The following is a 24,480-nucleotide window of genomic DNA, read 5'->3' as shown; positions in this document are numbered from 1 at the left end:
ACATGGTGACATATTTACCCACGTCACCCAATAATAAATTCTGACACTTTCCAATGTATTCATTAAGCAAATCCGCACGTGTATTTTTTCGGACTGTAAAATATTGAAGATAAAATAATCCAATCATTTTTTTTTACATTAATTACTTAATTACTACTCCCTAATTCAAGTTAAAGTGTTAAACTATCATCATAATTCATAAGTACATATCATGTTTTTATTATGACTAATTGCTTCAAGTTTTTGGATTCATTACAAAAATTAAAAAAAAATTACCATAAGGGTTTTGTCTAATTATAAAAATCTTCGCTAAAATTTGAAATCGCCGAAATCCGATTGAGATTTATCTTTATTTTACGAGCACCTTTTCAATGAGGTACATTTTATAAACTTCAAATAAATTTCAAGGATATGTTTATAATAATAAATTAAAAACTTAATCTTTTATTGTAAATATGTTAAATATAAAAACTAACTTTACTATTTCCTACTTTTAAATTTATATATTATTTATTTTTATATTAATAAATTACAAACTGAAAATTGGTGGTCAACTTGGACAATAAACTTATGGGCACTCACCAAATTGTTCCCACACACGTCCCTAAAGTATGGGGATATTTTAATACAAAATAAGTAAAAACTAGCTATAAGTCCCTCAAAAATATTTTGTATTATTGAGAATCCCTCTGAATATTTTAATGTTGCCATAAGTTTCTCGTGCCAACTTAATTGGACAACTTAGTTAAATTAAGACTGAAAAAATAAAACTTAATTGAAGAGTTAATTGGAATTAAACTAAAAATATGCAGTTTAGTTGGAAAATTTGGACTGAAAATAAACATTTTTTTCAATGATGTCGTGACTGAATTTAGTCAGTCGCCGACTGGAAGGGAAAGTTATTTTCAGACTAAGACGACTATTTTCTATATAAGCTGTCCGATGGAGTTTAAGGAAAAATATAAAAATATGATTGTCCTGATTTGAAAGATATTAGTGCGTTAGGGTTTTTTTTTTTTTTTTTAAAGCAAATTGGCCCCATAAAATACTAAATTACATAATTTCTACCTAAATTGCATATAAGGGCCTAAATGAAAAGTAATTTACAAATTTGTGGGCAACAATTGCATTAAGTGCAGCAAAGTGACCGTACATTCTTTCTTTCTCAATGAATTAAGGAAAGCTCAGAATGGCTGATTTGTCGTTACAGAAAACAAACGACCCCACACACACACCCACCATAGATAGATATCTCCATTTCTTGCAGAAAAGCATCCACACTTTCCTTTCTCCTCCGTTTGTTCCTCCCCCAATACTTCTTTTGTGACTCACTCCTTCATTCAATTCCACTCTGTTTTGTTGCGTACTTCTCTACACTTCTCTCTTCTTTTTTCTGAGCTCTATGTAACGACACCGAACACACACAAACACCACACACACACACACACACATTAAATAAATATCCTGTGTACATCTTTATGAATCTCGTAACTGAAGAAGCCTCCCTTTTTAATTATAAGGGCACCCCTCTCTCTCTCTCTCTCTCTCTCTCTCTGTGTGTGTATTTGTGTGTGTGTGAATCTTGAAGCTCACCAACCATGGCTTCAACTTTCACGGCGTTCGGATTATCACCGCCGTTTTTCGCGTTTAATTCAGACAAGAGGGTTCAGGTTCATACCAGAAGCTCGATTAGGTGTTCAGCTACCAGGGATTCAACAGCTGCTGCTCTGTCTTTGAATTCCGTCAGAGTTAACGACGCTGTTAACGGAATAATATCCTCTGTTTCTTCAATTGATACTGGTAACGGCGAGGTGGAGAAGAAGAAGAAGAAGACGGAGGAGGAGGAGGAGTTTCATGACGGAAAGCTGAAGCCTTTGTGGGATGACGGATATGGGACGGAAACCGTTAAAGATTATCTCGATTACGCCAAGGATATAATCAAACCAGACGGCGGCCCTGTACGGTGGTTCACCCCTACTTCGTGCGGCCCCCATTTGAAGGATTCGCCTATCCTACTTTTCTTGCCCGGTAAGTGTTTGATGATTTGTCTGCTAGAAAAAGCGTTTTTATGTAAACCACGAGTAAGAGTTTGATTTCTTGTACCCTGTTTCATGCAGGAATGGATGGTCTTGGACTGGGCCTTGTTCTGCACCACAAATCTCTCGGAAAGTAAGTCCTCTCTATATGTTTCGACGATCGAAATCTGGAATACGTACGCTTTTGTGATCAGTTGAATCTCGTAAATGAATTGTTTCGTTTATCTTTCGTAGTAATTCGTCGGTTTGGTTTGTTTCTTTTCTTTTTGGTATTTAGGGTCTTCGATGTTCGGTGCATGCATATCCCGACGCAGGATCGAACCCCATTTGAAGGTCTTTTAACTTTTGTTACTGCCTTTTCGAATTACAAGTTTCGAGTGCACTTAGTGAAGTTCGGTTTTTTTTTTTTTTTTCGAGATTTACAGATTTGGTAAAGTGGGTTGAAGAAACCGTGAGGGCAGAGCACGCTTCATCTCCGAAGAAACCGATTTATCTGGTCGGAGATTCGTTCGGCGGATGCTTGGCACTTGCAGTGGCGGCACGAAACCCGAAAGTCGACCTTGTTTTGATACTAGCTAATCCAGGTCTGTTTAATTTAATTTATTCCGATTCGTAAATAAAATTGGCTTTTTTCAAGGGAATTTTTGTAACTGATTATTCATTCTTTCAGCAACTTCGTTTGACAGGTCACAACTGCAGCCATTCTTGCCTTCATTGGAAACGTTGCCCTCCGAGCTTCATATCACCATACCGTATCTGCTAGGCCTCGTTATGGGTACACCGATTATTCAATAAAGTTAATGACAAAATAAAAAATAAAAAATAATATATTAATGAATATTATATACCTTTTCCGAAAACCAGGTGATCCGATGAAGATGGCTGCGGTTAATATAGATTCGCTGCTTTCTCCCGCACAATATTTTGAACAGTTAGCTGGCAATCTCGTTGGTCTGCTACCCCGTCTTTCGGTACACATTTCTCCTTAATTTCAATTTTGATCCGTAATTTGTATTGTCTGCAATTTTGTAGCATGATTTGAATTAAAAAAAAAAATAGGAATCAAGACACGAAAAATCAAGCGCTAACTTTTTTTTATCTTTTCGTTCACTGGTATATGGATAGGGATTGGCTGACATCATACCTAAAGAAACACTGGTTTGGAAATTGAAGCTGCTCAAAACAGGTGCTGCTTATGCTAACTCTCGTCTCCATGCCGTTAAAGCCGAAGTACTTATTCTTGCTAGGTTCTCTCTCTCTCTCTCTCTCTCTCTCTCTCTCTCTATATATATATATATATATATATATATATATATATATATATATATTGTTTATATTTCTTTTACAAGTTTTTTTTCTTCTGATTGCATCCCTTAACGATAATTTAAAATTTTTAATAAATATATTGTGATAATAATGATGCATTTGTATCTCAGTGGCAAAGATAACATGCTTCCTAGTCGAGACGAAGCTTGGAGGCTCATGAGCTCGTTGCAGAATTGCAAAGTCAGATACTTCAAAGACAACGGTCACACCATTTTATTGGTAGGTGAGCAATTTATCCCGCTTTTTTTTTTTAATGGATGTTACTACATTGTTCCGATAAATATTTTACTTTCACATACTATATTATCCTTGCACTAAAGTTTACTCATACGCATTTCGGTCATAATTTCCTTACTACTCTAAAGATTACGATCATTCATTAGTTAGTATTATTCCAATATCGAGCTTACTTTTTACTGTTTCATTTTTTTTTAATTTGCGGACTGTATTTTTTTGTTAATGTAGGAGGACGGTGTAAATCTTCTAACATATATTAAATGTACTTGCACCTATCGCCGCTCATCGAAACGCGATTACGTCATGGATTTCATACCTCCTAGTGCCTCCGAGTTTAAGCAAACACTCCAACAAAATAAGTAACTATCTACATATATAATCTTCGATTTTCATCATATATATATATGCATACATATATTTTCATACCGAGTGTAATGAAATGAAACAGATTGTTCCGCGATTATGCGGGCCCCGTAATGCTGTCGACTAATGAAGAAGGGAAGATCGTGCGGGGCCTAGGCGGGGTTCCGGAAGAGGGCCCCGTTTTGTTGGTGGGGTACCACATGCTTATGGGGTTAGAACTCGTGCCGTTGGTCGAAGAATTCTTAAGCGAGAAGCAAATCATGGTGCACGGCATAGCGCACCCCACTTTGTTCTCGCCTCACGTCGAGAGTGTAAATAACGAGTACTCGTTTTTCGACAATTTGAGATTGTACGGTGCTTTGCCGGTGAGCGCATCCAATTTCTTCAAGCTGTTCAAGACGAAATCGCACGTGCTGCTTTATCCTGGTGGCGCTCGCGAGGCTCTGCACAGAAAAGTTTGTCTTTTTTTTTATATATATTTTTTTTATTTTTTAACTTCAAATCTGCTTTTTTCTTTCCTCGAATGTTAAATAAACATTTAAAAAATAAAATTATTATCAGGGGGAACAGTATCAGTTATTTTGGCCAGATCAGCCGGAGTTTGTAAGGATGGCTGCGAGATTTGGCGCAACGATCGTACCGTTTGGAGTTGTTGGAGAGGATGACATAGCTGAGGTATATTTTACTTATTACCAGTTACAAAAAAATATTAGACGTGCAAGTTGGAATGGAAATTCCAATTTCCGCCGGTTCTGATCCGAAAAGTTCCAATTTTGGAATAACTTTTTTCATTCTGACTTCCGAATTTCCAATTTTCGATTTTTTCTGATTTTTTTGGATTGGAATTGAAATTATATAAAAAAAAAGATTGGAATTTCCGATTTCCGAATGGATTTAATTTCCGAAATAATTCGATTTTTTTCCGAAAAATACACCTATAAATACTACGATACATTACTTATTTATGATAATATATATATATATATATATATATATATATATATATATATTAATATATATATATATATATATAATCCATGCATATTAATTGGTTTTTTTAATCTCAGTTAGTTTTGGACTATGATGACCTCATGAAAATCCCGATTTGGGGCGACCACTTGAGAAAGGAGAACGAGAAGTACGAACAGTTTAACGTGAGGTAATATTTAATGTCGTAAATGTTAATTTGCTATCATAAGACGAAAAGAAAAACTTGCATTTTATTAATCATCAGACGAATGTTAATGCAGGGCCGGGTCGACTGGTGAGGTGGCGAATCAAGCTTTATACATTCCGGCCCTTCTACCGAAGATTCCGGGCCGATTGTACTACCTTTTCGGGAAGCCGATTCATACAAAGGGAAAAGAGGAGATGTTGAAGGACAAAGACAAGGCGAAAGAACTCTACTTGGAGATAAAATCGGAAGTCGAATCGAGTATGTCTTATTTGCTTAAGAAGAGGGAGGAAGATCCTTACAGGAGCATTGTTGATCGGACGGTGTATAGGGCTTTGCAAGATCCGACGAATCAGATTGTTCCGACTTTTGAACTATAATCAACAGAGGTAACTAACTAGCTGTCGGTTTTTCTTGTAGCGAACTTTGTTATTCTTCGACGTGGAATTGTGATATTTGAGATTTGGTTTTGCAGGGGGGGATTACAATATTGTCAATGGATTTATGGACATGCCTAATGTGTGTAAAAGGAGGTGGGGGGGGGGGGGGGGGGGGGGTGGTGGATTTATTGAATATATTTATTTATATATATATATAGATACATTGATTTGTTGTAATGATATTCTTATATGTAATACTTGGGTTTAGGTGAGATGTGCTTGATTTTGTTGAACCAAAAACCCTTCATCTATAAAAAAGTTGTGGAAAGTTTGATTTCTTGATGAAAACAACTTGATAAAATTAATGAAATACTTGTAATACTTTTAATCACACAAGATATATAATTAATATTTTTGTAAACACATTTAAAAAATGTTGATAAATGGTTGGCTAAGTATTTGGGAGTAGTGATACAAGACATTGTACTAAGAAAACGATTGTCGCACTCGTGCTGAGTATTGATGGCTGATCATACTTTCAAGATAAAACTCAAACGAAATGGCATCGACGACCTATTTATTCAAGGACAAAAGAAGATAGGTTATGAATAAATTTGTAAGTTTCTAGACGCTATTTATAGAGTATTGACGGCAAATCATACTTTCAAGATAAAACTCAAACAAAATGGCCTCGACTGACTTTTTTATTCACGAAGAAAAGAAGAAAGGCTATGAATTGATTTGTAAGTTTGTAGAGGCCTATTTATAGTGTATATTTGGTCAAAAATCATAATGAAAAAAGTATTTGCTATTAGTGAAAATTCAAAACCAAATAATGCATTGAGTAGGAGTGTTACTACTTACTATATTATTGACTTGTTTTTAAAATTTTTAAACTTAAATTTGTAAAAATCTCCACAATGTTTAACATTTTAAAATGTGTAAGGAAATATAATTGGGCAACTAAATACCATGCAAACTAAGATAATTTGTAACTAGATCCATTGGCCGCGTTTGCAAAATTAAATTTTACTTTTATTTCTCTTAAAAAATATTCCTAGACCTTATTTTTCCGTTAAGTTGATTTTCTAACGTATTTACAGACACCCTTAACTTTTAAAAATAAATAAATAATACCAACTCAACTCGTAATTACTAACTTATATATTTGAATAAATTTTAGCTAACACCACCTAAATTGAAAAAATAAAGGGCGACCATGAAAAATATTTGGCCGAAACCCATTAAATCAGGTCCGACCCGGAGATTCACCCGGATCTTGACCCGATTCTTTAAAAAACAACTGCAAAAAAAAAAAAAAAAAAAAAAAAGAAAAAGAAAAAAGAAAAAATCAAATAATAAAAGTAAAAAGCTGAGAAAGAAGACTTTGGCTTTATGCCGTCGGCTTTTTCGCGCTCCTCAAGAGAAGACAGCTCTTCTTCCGCCCAAACAACAATTTTCACTTCTGCTTTCATCATTGTTCACACCGAACAAAGAGTTTTTTTTCTCCCTGTATTGTATGTGAATTTGTTTTCCCCCTTTTTGCTGAATGGAGTTTTCGAATCCTATGTTGCGGAGATGCCGCTCCGATCGCCGCAAGCTCCTGGAGTTCCTGTTATCCTCCGGCCTAATCAAAGAAATTACCACTCCGGCGGGCCCCACCACCTCCTTTTCGAACATTGATTTTGATTCCATCAGCACCGATTACGTTCTCGAATGCATTCAATCCGGTATGTATGTGTAATGTATTCATCTATGTGTATGTGTTTTCGTGTGTGTGTAAGTGTGTGTGTGTGTGTGTGTTTGATTGAACAAAGATATGTGCGCCAGCTAGTTGTTAATTGTTATCTCTGGGAATTGATTTTGTGCTGGCTGAAGTGAAAATCAGTGTTGAATAATTATTTTTGTTTCAGCTGGACAATGCGTCGAACAGTTGGTGGGTTTAGCTTTTGATTTGAACAGCGGTCTTCTTTTTGAGTTCTGTTTGTAGAAAACCACAGTATCTTACTATCTTATATGCTATATGTTGTTCAAGTTTACCGTTCAGTGTCGATATGCGGCCGGCACATATTTTATTTGTTGGGTTTTATTGTTCCGTTGATGAATTTATTATCCTCAACCTGTTGGATTGACGATGATTCTTGTTATTGAGTAGGCGGCGTGGTTGATGTTTCCCAAGCAACAAACAGATATTACAGAGAGTCTAAACATCCGATTGTGGTAAGAAATGCAGAACAAGATTGTTCCTAGTATTCTCTGTTCCTTTTGTATATAATCCATTTATTAGTATTTTTCATTCATCTTTTATGTGTCAATGTTCGCCAAAATTGTGATACTGATGAAATAACATTGTGCATTGAAGAATCGACAGAACAGACAATTTCATGTATCTAACTAAGTCAGACTATGCATTGGACAATCTGCATAAAGTCTTAGCTTGTGTTAAGCGGTGTCTATATTTGGTTTCGACAGCAGATCACGAGATGGGAAAATATTAGTACATGTGACAAACTGTCTGCTGGCTGAGCTGGCATTTATATGAGTGGAAACGTATTTGTAGTTATTTTAAATGTTAATCACTCATTGAGTTTCCACTGGGATGATTATAGTGAGCAACTTCTCGTAAACGTTAATCACTGATCGGGTTACACATGGGCGATTACAATTGAGAAAACAACACTACAACGCTGTGGAAAAAATGTGACGCAGAATCACGAACACTACCATTTTTCCAAATTTCAAGTCTTATCCTACATTATAAAATTTTGGAAAAAAAAAAAATCTTCGTTACATAGGTTTCAACTTTCAGGCCACCAATCATTGTCAGTTGCTATCTTTCAAGCATCATATTTTGGATTTTCTCTCGTCCTCTTGGATGATTCTATGTTCTGATATCCGGACTCTGGAGGCATGAGCAAAGACCTTAATAAAATCTGATCGAAAAGTGCATAAAAGTATTCCATTATCTGGAAAGCCCATAAATCATAATAGTATTCCAGTTGTCCAGAAAAAAATGAAGTTTTTATTCCTCTTCTGGATATCTCAATTTTGGATTAATTACTCTAGTTAAACGGTTGTTGCTCATTGACCAAAAACTGTGATAAAGTTTCTTGTTGCAAGAGTGTTGCCTCTATAATTTTATTTCTCTTTCTCGTAACAGAAAAAGCAACAGCGGAGTTTCTTTTCTTCATCCTTTGTATTTCTATTTCTCCATATAGTATTAATTTTCTTTATTCTTATGTGTTAGATGTTGTGTAAAAGGTTGAGAACACAGATCATTTCCTATGAAACATGCTTAAAGTTCTATGAAGACAGTTTAACCTACATGAGTCAGTATGTAACTTTAGAATGTAAATGACAAAAGATATCATGAAACGGAGAACACTGGGTATGTTGTTGTACTAGTTTCATGTGAATATATCTATGCATATGTTTTTTGTTATGTTTTTTCTTTTGCGCATGAATAAGTATCTCTAGGCAATCATATTAGCCTCAGTATATGCACATGCACGGTATGCTGTGTGTGGTATGACCGTGTGGGTATTCCTTCAACCACAAGGGCACATATATATATATATATATATATATATATATATTCAAATTTGTGTTTTGTTCTGGAAGTTTTAGCATATTAAATTTGATGTTTTTATCCTCAGTTGGCTTCTGCTTTGCTAGTTCATTGTTTTCTTGGAAAACGTAACAATATTATTTTCTGCAGAGTCACTTGAAATCAAGAGACATTTTTTATCTTCATTCGGATCCAGACTCAGCTGGATCTCCACCCCGTCGTGTTCCTCCACCAATCACCAGAAGCCAGAGAGCTAGTGAACAATCACCTCTTTCAAGTCGAGAAACTAGGAACAGATGCGAAGTAACCGCAGCTCCAGATGTAAATTCTCTGCACAATGCATGTTTTCTTTCAGTGGGATTACCAATCTTAAAAACAGGTGTGTATCCCTCATCGTGGTGTCTCCCATCAATACACCATGTGTAGCGAAAAAGTAGCATGTAAATGAACATTAAGCGGTGTCTACATTTACTTTGAGATATTATTCCTTTTCTTGATCCTTTAAAATGTCAAAAAGTGTTTGCTCAAGAACCAAGTGACTCTTATTTTTATATTTTAATGGAAACATTTCCAGAAATAAATTTCGAATGTTAACATGCATCATGAATTGGTGTAAAAGGAGGGAAATTCAACGAAAGAAAGGAATGCAATAGCTATTTTTTGTCTGACAAGATTTTTTCCATTTCGTTTCTTTTGAGCTATATGGTGGATATTAAAGTCTTGGTAAATTCACTTCACGTTCCCACCTTATGATTTTCTCATAACATCAATGTTGATTTGTTTCAACTTAATTATCTTACTTGTAACATTTAGTGTATCAGCTCTATACTTCTATTAAAGTTACTAAATGTTAAATGCTTCACATCTCTAATGCCCAAGTCTTTAGATGAGGTAGCTATTCCATATGTTATCGAAATTAGAGCAAGCCAACAAGAGTCTTGATTTAGAATCTCACCATCAATATTTATGAAAAGTCCAAGGGCCAGACTTCACTAAAAAGATAGTCCAACTGTACGTGAGGGGGTTGTACTTTTAGATGAGGTCCTTCACTGATGGTGTAGCAAATTTTCGTTCTTTCTACCTCCTACATTACTTTCAGGAGGACCGGATGATGAAGGATCATGTTGGTCAGGGAATGTTTCTAAATTTATTGAACTCGTCTGGATTAAAAAGTTGTTATTTTTATAGCTTAGTGTAGTTTTTCCTGATATATTATTTCTTTGTTTCTTAAGTAAAAAAATTCATTCTTTGAGTAAACTGATACATGGTTTTAGGATTCATGAAGGTTTACTGGATGACGACTTGCGGGAATCTGCTTATGAAGTGGTCCTTGCATGTATGCTGTTTTCCGGGTAACCTTTCGTATCTGGTTGTGAACTTAAGCAATCTATTTGTGATTATGTTTGGCTTTTGTTTTTTTTTCTTCAAACAATAATTTCAACTTTTTTCTTCTGTACTACAGTCATCTTACTTTCAATATTAGTAAGATATCTCATTTTCTGTTCCCTTGCCTAACATTTTGCTTCTTGTTCTTATAGGGTAGAAATTTACTCGACCGAACGTAGAAAAAAAGAAAAAAGTTCTAGGTTTCTTTCTGGGTTAAAGAATAAAAGAGATAAACGACATGTAGAATCTGAATCTACTGAACATCTGAAGATCATTGACACAATCCGCATACAAATGCAGGTAGGTTACTCTGTTCTATTTTCTCTTAATCTTCAGACTCTTTTTATCGATACACTTCAGCAAAATATGGTTCATGTATTGCTAATGTCAGGTTATGCTCACCATTCATCTTCTACATTGGCAGTATTTCTCTTCTTTACCCTATACTTTATTAGTTTTGGAATAATGCAGTATCCATTATGGACATAGGCAAACAGAGTTATTATGCCCAACTTCAAGTTGGAAGATGATTTTTCTTCAACCCCATAGGATAATCAGTGTTTGTTCAGACTTGAGTGTACACTTCCATTGACAAACAAGTAGAGAAAACAATTATGCTACATCCTCCTGTATCCCTTTGCACCTAGTTGTTCCAACCAAAAGATATTTAACGGAAGCTTACAGTAAACTTTAGCAATTTCCTGCTCTGCCCTACACAGATTGAAGAAACCTTGTGTGCTATTATATTTATTTTCAAATTCTTGGTTACATGCAGTTTCTCCAGGATTTCTCCTCCAAGAACCTGACTGAGAGTTTCCATTCTTTTCCTTTTAAAAAACACAACCAAACTATCTTGATCGAACTTGTTCCGGTAAACACTGACAAAATTTGGTTTGTGCCCATGCTGAGCATTATATGTGCCTACTGAATTATTAACGCAGGTAAGGCCATTATACGAAAACGAGTACAAGTTCATTCCTCTCCAGCAATCTCATATGATTGACATTGACCAACATGATAAAATGGGAAATAACATATCGTTCTGGCCTTCAACGAAGTGACTGAGTTGGAAAGGCCATTACACGGAATCCCATTCTTTCGTTAGTGGAGACTCTGTCAATTCTGGCCTGTAGATACTCAGACTAAGTTGTTCCCTACACGATACCTAACCATAACACTCAAATCACGTGGATGAGAGGGACGATTGGTCATTTTTTAATAAATAACAAGTAATGATAATTAAACTTAGCCCACAAAACAATATGGACACGCACATACACACACACACACACACACACACACACACACACACACACACACACACACACACACACACACACACACACACACACACACACACACACACACACACACACACACACACACACATATATATATATATATATATATATATATATATATATTTGAGAAGGTTTTGTCTCAAAAATTGCATAAGCTGTGTGTTACGTTGTCTAGTTGGGAACATAAAATCATATAAAGCAGGTAGGCTCCTCGACCTTTAATTGTGTGTTAAGTTAGATTGGCTTATTTCAATGCATTCATCAGTTTCTCTCCTTTATGCTAAAGTATAAATGCACACAGTATCAACTGATTATGATTTTTGTCATCCATTAAGAACAGTCATTAGAAATGAATATTATTAGAATGAATAGAAAAGTCGGTTTTGTAATTAGTATTGGATGTGAAAATGGTTGTGTATATGAAACTGGTCGAATTAGGGGTAAGATCTCACTTTTGTCAATCCCACCACATATTAATGTAACTGTAGTTTCTTGTTTGAGTTGAATACTATGTTGATTGTACTTGTTTATTTCCTGAATGTCAATCTGTTCTCCATATGAGCTCTTATTATTCTTCTATTGCTACGACATAGTAATTATCTGCATATTCTGCATTAGATTTCAGAAGCAACAGATACATTTATTAGACGAAGATTGACACAGTTCGCGATGGGAAAATCTTACGGACAAATTGATGTTCCACAATTGTCAGTAGTGCTTTTGACTGCATTATTAAGGACTGATTTTCCAAGCGAGAAGTCGTACCTCCACTGGAAGAACAGACAAGTAATTTGCTACTGACTGTTCTTATTTTTTTTCCTTTTGCAGTACTTACTTCTCTTTCATTTCTTGTTCACACATTCCTACTTAAATGCTACGAGCACAACTTTGTAGTTGAGGATAATATAAACTTCTATTCTTCCCTCTACTTGATTCTTATGTTGTGTTAAGAAACAAAATATTTGTGTGTAAGAAATATAGGAATTTAGACTTCCTATTACTTACCCCAAACTCATTTCGGATGGAGATAATGAGGCAAGTGTTTGAATGGGGTGAAATGGTTCACTCTATTTGTCAGATAATGGAGTAGAAAAAGTGACTTGGGTCAATGGTGTCGAATGTTTCACTCTGTTTCACCTCAGTGAACTAATCAACTATATTGTAACTTTTAAACATCCATTGTTTGAGTGTTCAACCTTTTGAAATCCAAGTTTCCTGGTGCTGGAGTTGTTTTCAGTTTTTGACTCCTGCTAAATGCTTTATAGGCAAATGTTCTCGAAGAACTGCTTTCTTCTGATCATAAAAAGACCGAAAAGCAGATGATCCGCGCTTCACTTGCCAAAATTAGAAATCCAGAGGTATTTCTTGAATTTGCCTTGTTTTGCCAACATCAATGCTATTTTTTTCAATAAATAAATTGGCCTTATTACGTGTCCTTACAACACATGCACCCAATGATTCTGCTTTCAGCAATGTGCTTTTTTTTATTGTTAGGAATGGGATATTAAGATGTCTCCTTCTGAAAGGAGTGATGTTCTTTTGACTCTTCGACAAGTTGCTTTGACATTCACATCCATACCAGTGCGCTTTGGGGTGGAGGGAGAAACATACTATTGGACCACTGGTTATCATTTGAACATTAGATTGTATGAGAAGCTGCTCTTTGGTGTATTTGACGTTCTGGAAGATGGGAAGCTTATAGAGGTTTGGATTTTTGTCTTTGGAAGTTAGGTTGATTTTTTTATGAATACATGTCTATATGGATGATAGTATTTGAGTTCTGTATCAGGAAGCAAAAGAGATCCTGAACTTTGCGAGGTTGACTTGGTCAATGCTGGGCATCACAGAGAGGCTGCATCATGCATTATTTGCTTGGGTGCTTTTTCAACAGGTATAAATTGTTTGGTGAAAGGTATTTGCAGTTTAGTTCTGATGACGAAAAAAAACTAAAAATAAGAATAATAAAATAATTCGGTTCTGATTACCAAATAATTTCACTATCATGCTAATTGTTTATGGTCGCCATTGAGTGTTTTGATTATAGATGATTCAAAAAACAAGTTTCTGAAACGGTTACAGAAAAGTGTTTTTTGATTTTGTAGCCATTTAAGCCATCGTGTTGTATTGTTGACAATTTCTTGTATGTTCCTGGAGACAGTTTTGATACTATATACTTTTGACGGGAGATACAGAAACTTGGATGGAGTATAGGCATTTTTTTGGGCATCTCATAGTTTGTTTGTCAATAAATATTTCTGAAACACATAAGAGCATTTTGTGATCTCAAAAAAGTGTGTTTGTGTCTTAGTAAAAGGAAAGGAAAACCAGATCTGGATTCCCAAACCCTTTTTGTTCCCACAGTATTTCTCTTGGACATGTGCTGGTTCTTTTTTTTATGGGAAAATTAAAACAATTTCATTGCATATTTGTTTTTCAGAAGTAAATAAAAACATAACGTATGCTTCAATGCATTTTTCCATTTTATGAATTCATTGCTCTACCTCTTGATCACTGCTGGAATCTCGACTCATATATCATTGCAATGTTATTACTGATGAAGTTTCTAATACATTTCATTGTAATGGAAGTTCATTGCAACCGAAGAGGCAGTACTATTGGACTATGCAATTTGTGAAGTCGAGAAGGTTCTATCTACTGAAGTTTATAATGAAAAAGAGGTGGATTACATGAAGAGCTTGATGTGTTCCACTATTCGGGACGAATGTGAAATTAGATTGGATTTGCTACGATCTATCTTTTCGTCAATTAGCTCTTGGTGTGACAGTAAATTGCAGGATTATCATCTACATTTTAGTCAGGTTTTTCTCCTCTTATAACTTGATACTACCAATGATTTGTTTGCTAATTTTGTGATGTTGGAACAAAATTACAAGTCTGCCGCATTAAAATTTACTGTCTCAAGTGATCATCAATTTGCAGAACCCATCGTTCTTTGAGAGGGTGCTGAAAATGGGATTATCCACTGGGATTCAAGATTTTGTTCCACATGGAAATAGCGAGGTGGGAATCCTGCTGATTAATCTTTTCAAATTTGTTCGTTATGGTTTGAATAAAATAACTTCTATATTAAACTATTGAGACACTGTCACATACTTGCATTTAGTTTTCTCTATGTTTTTTGGTGGATTTTAGAGTAGACAAAATTTTTAGCTGGCTGGTAATTTCATATTTCTCCTTTCATTTTGTATCTAGTGTTTTTCACGTTGCCATTGTCTTACTCAAGTATGGTTCTTCCAATTCTTTACAATTATGTGTTCTCTGGCAATACTGCCGTCTCACGCTGATTATTAGAAAATTATTTTTATTTTTGAAACAATTCTGCCAACCTGTCAGTTTACAGGATATCGGCTTCCAAATGAGATTGTTACTAGAAAGATTAGAACATATATTGAGAAGACTTTGGATGCAGCATGCAACAGGGTAAGCCTGTTTGTTAGAAATCATTAACTTTTGTGATTATTAATTATTATAAAGTTGATATCGTACATGTCTCAGGTTACTGGAGTTGCTACTAATGGGTCTATGAAAAATAAGACGCATCCCCTAGCTACCCTGGCAGGTGAACTAAAATCGATTGCTGAGAAGGATCTCTCCATATTCAGTCCAGTCCTACATCGTTGGTATCCTCAATGCGCTATGGTCTCAGCCAGAACGTTGCATCAGTTTTATGGAGAAATACTGGTCTTATTTTGATGAAAATTATTTTCTTATCTAAATATTTTTCAGCTGTCAGTTATTTAGTGATTAAAGTTCTCCCTTTCTTATTTTAGAATCCGTTTGTCAAGAATATTACACACCCAACTGAGGATGTCAGAAAAGTGCTTCCTGCAGCTTATGCGTTGGAGCATCGCCTCATTGAACTCTATTCTTCAGCTTGTAAAGGAAGTAACTCACACCATGGCCTAGAATTTGAGCATTACCCGGTTCGTATTTGTTTTTTTCATTTCCCAGAACCTGTCACATTTGATTTGGTTATTGTGGATTAGTTGTTATGCAAATGATTTGAAGTTTGATCCTGGAAAGTGTTACGACCTTCTTGCTGCGAGTTCTTTTTTTTCCATGAAACACCCCCTTTTCACAACAGAATAAAGCGTATTGTATCATACGACACCCCTGTTTGAATGGCTTGTCTTGCTTAGGGCTGCATGTTCTGTCTCATGGAACAAATAACAGCTAGTTCTTGAATTTGTTCTGCTCATTCCATTTTATATTGTATGAAGAATTCCAGGTGGTCCTGTATACAGATCAATGTGATTGCACAGATAAATCATCTTAGTTTTATGTACATGGCCCTTTTTTTTTTATTTCCTTCGTTTATCACCATTTTTTTAATATATAATAAAATAATCATCTTTGGCCTTCTTAGGGTGCAATTACCTATGTTTTGAAATACTACTAGAAATTGACATCATTTGAAATACTAGGAGATTATGTTTTTGTACTTCTGCAGTTTGGTTTTTGGGGTGAAGGAATCTAGCCTTCTTTAGTATATTGCTGGATTTTATGACGTCTGTAATTGGATGTCCGGTCCTCCTCCGAATGGTTCTGTGTGAATGTGTGCTACTAATTCATGTAGAAGTCAATAACTACCTCACTAGAGGTATTCTTTCATGGTGTCCTTTGACCAACTTGCACACACACTCTCTTATTAGTTCAAACACTTTTTGAATTGGTTGACTTTGATTCTTTTTTTTTTTTGAATTCCTGCTTAAACATCAAGCCCAAGAACTTATTTGGTGCTCGAAGATGATTGTCTTTCACATTATGCTGGAAGTGTTAACAGAAATGGTTAGTAGCTGGAAGATTTTGTTAGAACAAATTAAGTTTGTAGTTGAGTCTAAGCAAGCTAATATGGGTGATTGCTTCTGAGTTATTATAGAGTGCGTGGAATCAAATTAAGGAAACACATTCTCCTGCTTATGGGTTTTGCTCTTTCATGATGAAACTTTTAGAAAGCACAACGAATACTGCCATGGTAGTTACTTCAGCGTTTATTTTGCATCACCTGCACGGCAAACACTAAAGTGAAGCATTGCAATTTGTGCAATCATTTTTCAGATGGGAAGATGTTAAATAGCACAAAGAATTTGATAGATGTAGTTTATCTCCTTACATTAATTTCCGTACTTGCTCCTAACGTAATTAGGATACACATTATTTCTCATTCTAGTTCTTTCTCGCCCAGATTGCTGAAATTTCCAGGTCCCTCATTCTTGATTGGGTAGTTGCACAACACGAAAGAATTCTACAATGGACTGGGCGTACTTTTGATCTTGAGGTCTGTTTCACACTTGCTTATGACAATGCGATCTGCACTTACAGTACTATGATATAGCAAATACATGAAGTATGTCGCACCATTTCAGTTTTTCATGGGCATACATGAAATGTAAACATGGCACTATTTTGGATCTTTTCACATGGGTCTGAAACTATTTACGTTTTCCCTGTTTACAGGACTGGGAACCTTTATCATCTCAGCGAAAGCAGGCAGCTTCAGCTGTCGAAGTGTTTAGGATCATAGAGGAGGTATGCGTTGTTTCGACAATGTAACTGATACTTTCTGCATGGCATAATCATATGATTTAAAGTGTTAAGAGTTAGATGCTTATTTGTGCCCATTGCAATCATTTGTGTAATGTTGCGCGAGGAAACCTTCAGCACAAGCTTTTTCGTGAGCAAACTGTCAGAGCTAGATAAGTTTCAGACAACATTTCTCAGGCTTCATATAATCAGTTCAATCAGTTTTAAATTCTGACAGCATATCTAATTTCAATATTTGGGTGTAAACTTTAAGTGCTCCAAGATGCTTTATTGCTAATTTTTGTTCAGATCCTTATCTTTTTCAAAGGGTTAAGGCTATCCATTGATTCATTCATCTTTCCTGCTCTTCCCCTGTAGTGAAGTTGAAAGGACCAATTTTTCTTGGGGTGTTGATGTCTGATTCATGACTCAGTATGCAGTTAAATGGGGTAGAAATAACCATCACTGATTATTGAAAACCACGGGTCTCAAAACGAAGCGAGTGATCTTTTCATTGTTTACTAGACCCTCTGTTCCATAATAACTGTGGTTTAAGGTTTTTACGCATTTTAAGAAGACACATAAAAAAGACTAAAATAACCTTTACTATTTAATGATGTGATATGAGAGAGTTAATGCTTAGTAGAGTTGAATTAACAAGGGTAGAACAGGAAAAAATGCATTTAATGCATTATTGAAATTCTAAAGTGGCAAATAATATGGAACAAATTTGTTTTTGTCTAAAGTGACAGATAATATGGAATCGAGGAAGTATTTGTTAATTTTCATTCTTGTTTCTTGTCAATGTTAACTGTTGAGTTGTGGTGAAGTAATTTTACCATGTACTTGGCATATTGTCTTTTCGTATACTTACTGAAAACTTCTTATTCGATTTTATAATTTATTTGTGGATATAACATGTCACTTAATTTGCAGACAGTGGATCTATTTTTTGAGTGGAGTATTCCAATGGACATCACTCATTTACAAGCTCTATTATCCATAATTTTCCACAGCCTTGACGCCTATTTGTCGAAAGTGGTTAGCCAGTTAGGTAAGGACCTTCTGATAGTTGCTAATTTTTACTGATATCAGTAAAGCTCTAAGAGCAAACTATCATGAGCTGTTAAATCAGTTTATTTCTACAATTTGACTCTTACTTTCCTTTTGTTGGAAAAGTAACACAACATTTCATATACTATTGGATGACAGTCCGTCAACTATATAACTAGTCTGGGCTGAGAAATTGGCTTAGGAAATGGCCAAAAGATAGAAACCAAGTGAGAAAATTTTGACAAGTAAAGTTCCAAGGAGCTTAATATGAAACTTCAATTTTTCCTTCTTAGGATTATGTTGCGATGGCTACTAAATTTGCTCATATCCTTCCGTGACTAGCTTGTGGTTGAATTGCAATTTATTCCAGCTTTCTGATGAAGGACAAAAAATGGAAATTGGACTAAGGTAGAATTGATTCTTCCAGTGTATTGATATGTACTGAAATTTATGTTTGAATACTTCTCTATAGTGAGTAGATGAAATTATATTCGTTCTCGGAGAGACAAAAGCTGCAACAAGTGATTACCACAAAATATAAAAGTGAAAAAATATTTGTGCCAGTCATACATGCCTAATTGATCTTTTTTTTCGGGGCTAGTTCTGCTCAGGAATTATTTCTTAAGATTCTCTGAGTGCGCACTTGTTAAACTTTTGCAGCCGAATGCTGAAGACCTATTTAAAAATAAGGTTAAAATAACAATGCATTTTTTCTAGTGCAGTTGAGAAGCAAAACCTGTATCCTCCTACTCCTCCGTTGACTCGTTACAAGGAAGCGACATTTCCTATTGTGAAGAAAAAGATGGCAGAGAGCTTGATCATCGATGATAATATATATAAAAACTTGGATAATTTGACAGCTTCGAAGCTATGTATTATATTGAATACTTATCGAGTAAGTGCATGTCTCATCCTGAGTATCTGATTCGTTTATAATGAATTTCAAGATACCATTCTCTCCTTATTGACTTGTTCATTTACTTGTTTGTTTAATTGGTTTAAATCATTGTTAGCTGCAATAATTACAATTTCTATAAGTTTCAACACTTATTTAATTTGTTGCTCTATAGAGTACTCATATGAAACTTGCATGATATTATACTTTCTAATCAGAATGAAGTCAAATATAAATCTTGATAATGTTGGTTTTTGAGATTGTCTTACGGGGATGTTGCTTGAAGCAAGGGGACAAAACTAGAGTAAATTCAAAGAAGTATTAAACTTAAGCAAGGTCATGTTAGCAGCATAAACTTAAGTTCATGAACCACTTTAATAAGGGAAAACACAACTTTATGTACTCTTTTTTTATTCACTGTTGTGCTTAGTATACTTTCATGTTAATTTATCTTTGTAAAATATGATACATAGGTTAGAAGAAGGTGCTGCTATTGTCTGTATTGATATTGTACTTTCACTAATATCTGCAGATGCTGCTACTTGTCTTTTGCAGTATATTCAAAAGCAAATTGATGTACTTGAAGAAGGCATTAGGAAGTCGTGGGAATCTGTGAAATTATATCAGATAGATAGACACTGTAAGTTCTTGAGGAATATAAGCATGCAACTAAGCTTAATCGAGCTAAAACAAAGTTTTGTTCGTTATTTAATATTATTTTGTTAATATTTCATTCAGCAATAGAAAAAACTCCCGAGACATTGGAGACAACAGATGTGAATGGTGAATCAGTTTCTGAGCTTTTTGTTGCTACACTGGATTGCATCAAGGATTCTGCTGCTCATGCTATTAGGAAGACTAGCGATTTTCTCGGTAAGTTATGGGGAGATCTGACTTTTGATCTTTTACCTTTGCCAATCATCTGAAATGTGTGTTTTAATTTGTATCTCTATTCTCTACGATTCGAAGTAATTACTGAAAGTTAGTGGCTGTCTCATCATTACTTTAAGTCAGAGCAGTATTGTAGGTAATTCACCGTTTTAGGAAGTGTAACACTATTTGTGAATATGACAAAAATAAAATATGTGAACTTTACGAGTGTTATTTTCTTTATGCAAGTGACATTTGATCAATTGTTTGTTGCTTTTGCTGCAAGCATTTAATAATATTTATTGTTGCCTTTAAAAACTTCGACTTTTAAATGAGGGGTCATTTCCAGTGTTGGGTATGGGACTTAAAGACACACACACACATATGCACACACACACACACACACATATATATATATATATTGCATTTTGTTTGATTTACTTAAAAAACATCCTAACCAATACCTATGTCTTTGTCATTGAACTTCCAGGGGCCAAAATTGTGTTCTGGGATATGAGAGATTCATTCTTGTACTATTTGTATCATGGCGGGGTTGAAGGAAATCGCTTTGAAGGCGTACTTCCAGAGTTTGATAAAGTAAGAATATTTAGCATCACTTCTTCTGTTCTTGTCTTTATCAGTTTTCTTTCTGGATACAAATATTCCTCCACATGCACACTTTTAAATCTAGGCAGACATGATCCTTTTCCTCTCTTTTACTCTTCAGAACCATTTTCAGAACTAGTCCATGTTCGTGGCTTCATATTATCTGATAACTGAATTTTCACGTAGACATCGTTTTAGGATTACCACTAAAAGAAATCCATTTGAAACTACTATGAATCTCGAAGTCACGCACTGAAATGACCGATAGTTCCTAACAGTCGGACACTTGGTTTCAGATAGCATTGATAGTCTTATTGGTTCTGAAACTTATAATATATGACAATTAATTACTTACTTATAATGCACCACCCCTCTGCTAAAACATAGAGAGGAGAAGCAAACCAAATGGTTTATGTTTATTTTTTTTTATTTTATTGATTCTCTAACATTCAGAAACTTGTTTATAGGTCCTCAACAATATATGTGGTTTGATTGACGGTACAATTAGAGACCTCGTGGTGTCAAGCATTTGGAAGGCGTCACTGGTATGATCTCGTTCATGATATCTGTATACATCTCAGCTTTTTTAATTTATTTTTGTTTTTCTTTTATTTCTGATATTCTGCATGTTGTTTCAATAGGAAGGATTGATGTGGGTGTTGCTTGACGGCGGCCCTTCACGTGCATTTTCCGATTTCGATATTCAAAAGATTGAAGAAGACTTTACTATGTTAAAGGTAAATCCCAGTAGCACCATCCGAAGAATGTTATTAGTATTGCAAACCTTTTCTCAATATCATACATATCATATTTCTACTAGAAGTCCGAGTTGCATAATCAGCAAACAATTAATTCTTCTGCACAAATTTGAAATAGTAAAAATCACAAAGAAACGAAACTATCTGCTGATTATTCTTCTCTTTAGTTTTCGTTTTGCTTGCAAAAAGTATCGTAAACTGATTGAAGGAGAGCCTTAAACACCAAAGGTGGAATTTGTCTAACTATGGTAATCTCTTATTTGTCAAGAACTTAATAATGGCCAAAGTACATGATCTTGTGACTTGGAGAGTGTGTTTTGTCTAATTGTGGTAATCTCCAATTTGTCTAGAACAAACTGCACAATTTTGTAACTTGGAGATGTTATAATTACACAAATCAAAATCAAAATCTTAATTCATTGCACCACAGGCTTTAATCCAGTTACAGTGTGCAGTTAATAAAATACATCATAGAAATATCTATTTATGGATCAAGTAATGCAAATGTTTGTGGAGATCATGTAACATCACATCTGTTTTTTCTTCATGAAGTTATTAGTTGAATTCCTGCTTTAAATGGATTCTAGTCTTTCGTCAATTAAAAAATTGTATGCATGGATTTTCATACTAACATTTAAATATCCTGACTTATATATATGGAGATATCCCTCGATATATTGAATTTTATGTAAGCGGCACATTTTTGTTCGTCATCTTACAGGACTTGTTTGTTGCTGATGGGGAAGGCCTTCCTCGTTCGCTGGTTGAGGAGGAAGCAAAATTTTGCAATAAAATTCTGAGCTTATTTTCCCTCGAGGTTTGATGATTCACATTTTCTAGATTGCTAGAAATTCAATTGTTCCCGATATCCCTAATATTTTCTTTTTCCAAAAAATATCGGGCAGACTGAATCCTTGATCCAGATGCTGATGGCATCCAGTGAACGCATTTCAGTAGGTGTGAATAATTACAAGTATGGTCAACGGTATCTAGGAGATGCTCATACTTTAATACGAGTATTATGCCACAAGAAAGATAAGGAAGCATCCAAGTTCTTGAAAAGGCATTATCGGCTCCCCCCGTCTTCCGGTAACTATTCATTCCTTGTTTGTCTCGTCTTTTTATTGGTAATATCTATTTTTTTTCTTGTAAGGCAATTCGAAAGTTAATACAAGCCTGTAGTATTTATTGATTTATGATGTTATGTTTCTAAGGTTAAATGATTCATCTGTTTCCATAATATAGCAAGGTTATCAATTTAGCAAGAGAGAGAATTAATTAATTTGAATCAATCGATCGTGGGACATGAATGATGGAGTGAGGGCTAATCTATGTATAGACTTCTTGGTGTCCATCTGTAGTAAACCGTGGCCCTTGATTCGAATAAATCTAGACCGTTGGATGGCATCCATGATATATGATTGCAATTTAATTGTTTTACGATTGCACCCCTTCGTGAACGTTCATTTTAGTAAGTATCCTTTTTTTTTAATCCTCCTATTAATTGATTGCAGAGTATGACGAGACTTCGGTGGAGAATTCGAGTTTCAGTTCACCCTTAGTTGCAGATATCATGAAAAAAAGTATGTCTTTTCGCTGGTCCGATAAAGGTCATAGCAGCTTCAGGTCTATGAGGAAGAAATTTCAAGAAGCAACTTGGAAATAGTAATAAATTGTAGCTCTTGTGTTATAAATCGGAAGCATTCAGACCGTTGGTTCATGTGAAGCACAAAAACTCGTGGAGACGAGCAGTAACACGATGTGAATACCGAGATCACTCAATGAAAAGCATACTCGCAACAAAGGCATACATAAGGAAGGAGGTATTTTGAGAATTGCTGGGGGTAATCTCGCCATTTTACATAGAAACTAGCCAAAAGAAAAAAAAGGAATTCCTAATCACGTAGAATGATCTTGTTTCAGTATGCTTATTGGTTAATTGTGTGTAACTAACTGCTTCAAATATTTTTCTTAATATGAGAAAAAAATATTTATTCAAAGTGATATATATATATCACGAGCAAAAACTTTATGGTCTTGAAGATGTTCATCTTGTTGATTTATATGTCTATATAAATCAATCTTAGTTGAAACAGTTTATTTGTCAGGACAATAGTATGTTGCAACTATAGTTCTTCTGTAAACCCAGATTACAACTACTAAAAGCAGAATAAATAACGCGAGAAATTAATATTTTTCGGACACAAAAGTGACCTACAACATCCACGAGGAGCTGCAAACAAGATTTCACTGGTTTAGATACACAACTCGAATGTTTTGTTTCTTCATGCATCTCCTTTGTTCGTACTTCCTTGAACTTTTTTCAAGGTAAAACTCCTTTCATAATTTGAAGTTCATATGGCGGATAATTTCTCCCGAGATCTTTACGACAAACATGACAGTGTTGCCACAACAACAACGAGGGCACACTACTGCGCCATGGAATGCCCTAGCAAAGTTCGAATATTTTGATAAGTTTTTCTTCAATAAAAGCGCCATACAAATGGAGTTGCAACATACAAATGTTGTAACACAATAAATTCCATGCGGGCACAAACTTATCAAAATAAGCTCAAAGCATAATATATGAGATAGCTAAGAAATATCCAAAACACAAAAGTAGAAAAATAACATAACTATTACGGTCCCAAAAGAAAATAGAAATTAAACCAGTTCAAAAAGTTAAGGAAAAAAAAAAAAAACAAAAACAAAAGAACAAAAAACTATTTTTCATAAAATCTCCGCTATACAATCATAGTCGGAGAACATATCTTCATCATCAAGAGGGCTCGACTTACTGGAGGGGTGTTCTTGACTTTGCTCTTGTTCTTTGCAAGTGGTAGTAAGAAGAATGATGAAGAAGAACAATGCAGAGTTCTCGTTCAATGGTTGATTCGTTAGTCTCACTTGCTTAAGGAGGAGAAGCTACATGGGAGAAAACCGAGGTAATGAAGAAGAAATTTCCAAATTTTCAAGCCACGAA

General features: G+C 35.0%; 2 protein-coding genes across 3 annotated transcripts; both read left to right on the top strand.

Moving 5' to 3' along the window:
* Nucleotides 1-1,167: 1,167 nt before the first annotated feature.
* Nucleotides 1,168-5,867, top strand: PES1 (Esterase/lipase/thioesterase family protein). The gene is made up of 14 exons (XM_012980015.2): nt 1,168-2,028; nt 2,118-2,169; nt 2,314-2,369; nt 2,462-2,620; nt 2,707-2,811; nt 2,901-3,007; nt 3,162-3,283; nt 3,473-3,581; nt 3,828-3,958; nt 4,048-4,417; nt 4,524-4,637; nt 5,030-5,121; nt 5,213-5,525; nt 5,612-5,867. Exons 1-13 carry the CDS (start codon nt 1,599-1,601, stop codon nt 5,514-5,516), a joined length of 2,151 nt encoding a protein of 716 aa, XP_012835469.2. The 5' UTR covers nt 1,168-1,598; the 3' UTR covers nt 5,517-5,525; nt 5,612-5,867.
* Nucleotides 5,868-6,835: 968 nt separating this feature from the next.
* Nucleotides 6,836-23,524, top strand: LOC105956176 (DNA topoisomerase 4 subunit B (DUF810)). 2 transcript variants are annotated; one of them, XM_088818176.1, is made up of 26 exons: nt 6,836-7,246; nt 7,672-7,736; nt 9,235-9,463; nt 10,359-10,436; nt 10,623-10,770; nt 12,390-12,557; nt 13,037-13,129; nt 13,266-13,475; nt 13,561-13,662; nt 14,360-14,590; nt 14,712-14,792; nt 15,126-15,212; nt 15,288-15,473; nt 15,563-15,715; nt 16,978-17,070; nt 17,250-17,321; nt 18,252-18,369; nt 19,091-19,263; nt 19,819-19,903; nt 20,002-20,136; nt 20,624-20,730; nt 21,207-21,284; nt 21,381-21,476; nt 22,219-22,314; nt 22,403-22,586; nt 23,012-23,524. In XM_088818176.1, the coding sequence occupies exons 3-26, from the start codon at nt 9,381-9,383 to the stop codon at nt 23,161-23,163; spliced, it is 3,009 nt and encodes a 1,002-aa protein (XP_088674302.1). In that variant the 5' UTR covers nt 6,836-7,246; nt 7,672-7,736; nt 9,235-9,380; the 3' UTR covers nt 23,164-23,524. The 2 variants fall into 2 exon arrangements, with proteins under 2 accessions (XP_088674302.1, XP_012835467.2); XM_012980013.2 differs by having other exon boundaries at nt 6,846-7,246; nt 10,370-10,436.
* The last annotated feature ends 956 nt before the right edge of the window (nt 23,525-24,480 follow it).

The sequence above is a fragment of the Erythranthe guttata genome, chromosome 1 (assembly GCF_056151865.1).
Source record: "Erythranthe guttata isolate IM_541 chromosome 1, IM_541, whole genome shotgun sequence".
Lineage (NCBI taxonomy): Eukaryota > Viridiplantae > Streptophyta > Magnoliopsida > Lamiales > Phrymaceae > Erythranthe > Erythranthe guttata.
This window is presented reverse-complemented; position numbering and strand designations above follow the sequence as displayed.

Excerpts from the sequence above, each read along its gene's own strand:
- PES1 (XM_012980015.2), top strand. The coding sequence starts at position 1,599 with ATGGCTTCAACTTTCACGGCGTTCGGATTATCACCGCCGTTTTTCGCG. Across the intron at positions 2,170-2,313 it reads CACCACAAATCTCTCGGAAA|GGTCTTCGATGTTCGGTGCA; the intron begins GTAAGTCCTCTC and ends TTTGGTATTTAG. Across the intron at positions 4,418-4,523 it reads GCGAGGCTCTGCACAGAAAA|GGGGAACAGTATCAGTTATT; the intron begins GTTTGTCTTTTT and ends AATTATTATCAG.
- LOC105956176 (XM_012980013.2), top strand. The coding sequence starts at position 7,066 with ATGGAGTTTTCGAATCCTATGTTGCGGAGATGCCGCTCCGATCGCCGC. Across the intron at positions 13,476-13,560 it reads AAGATGGGAAGCTTATAGAG|GAAGCAAAAGAGATCCTGAA; the intron begins GTTTGGATTTTT and ends GTTCTGTATCAG. Across the intron at positions 22,587-23,011 it reads TCGGCTCCCCCCGTCTTCCG|AGTATGACGAGACTTCGGTG; the intron begins GTAACTATTCAT and ends AATTGATTGCAG.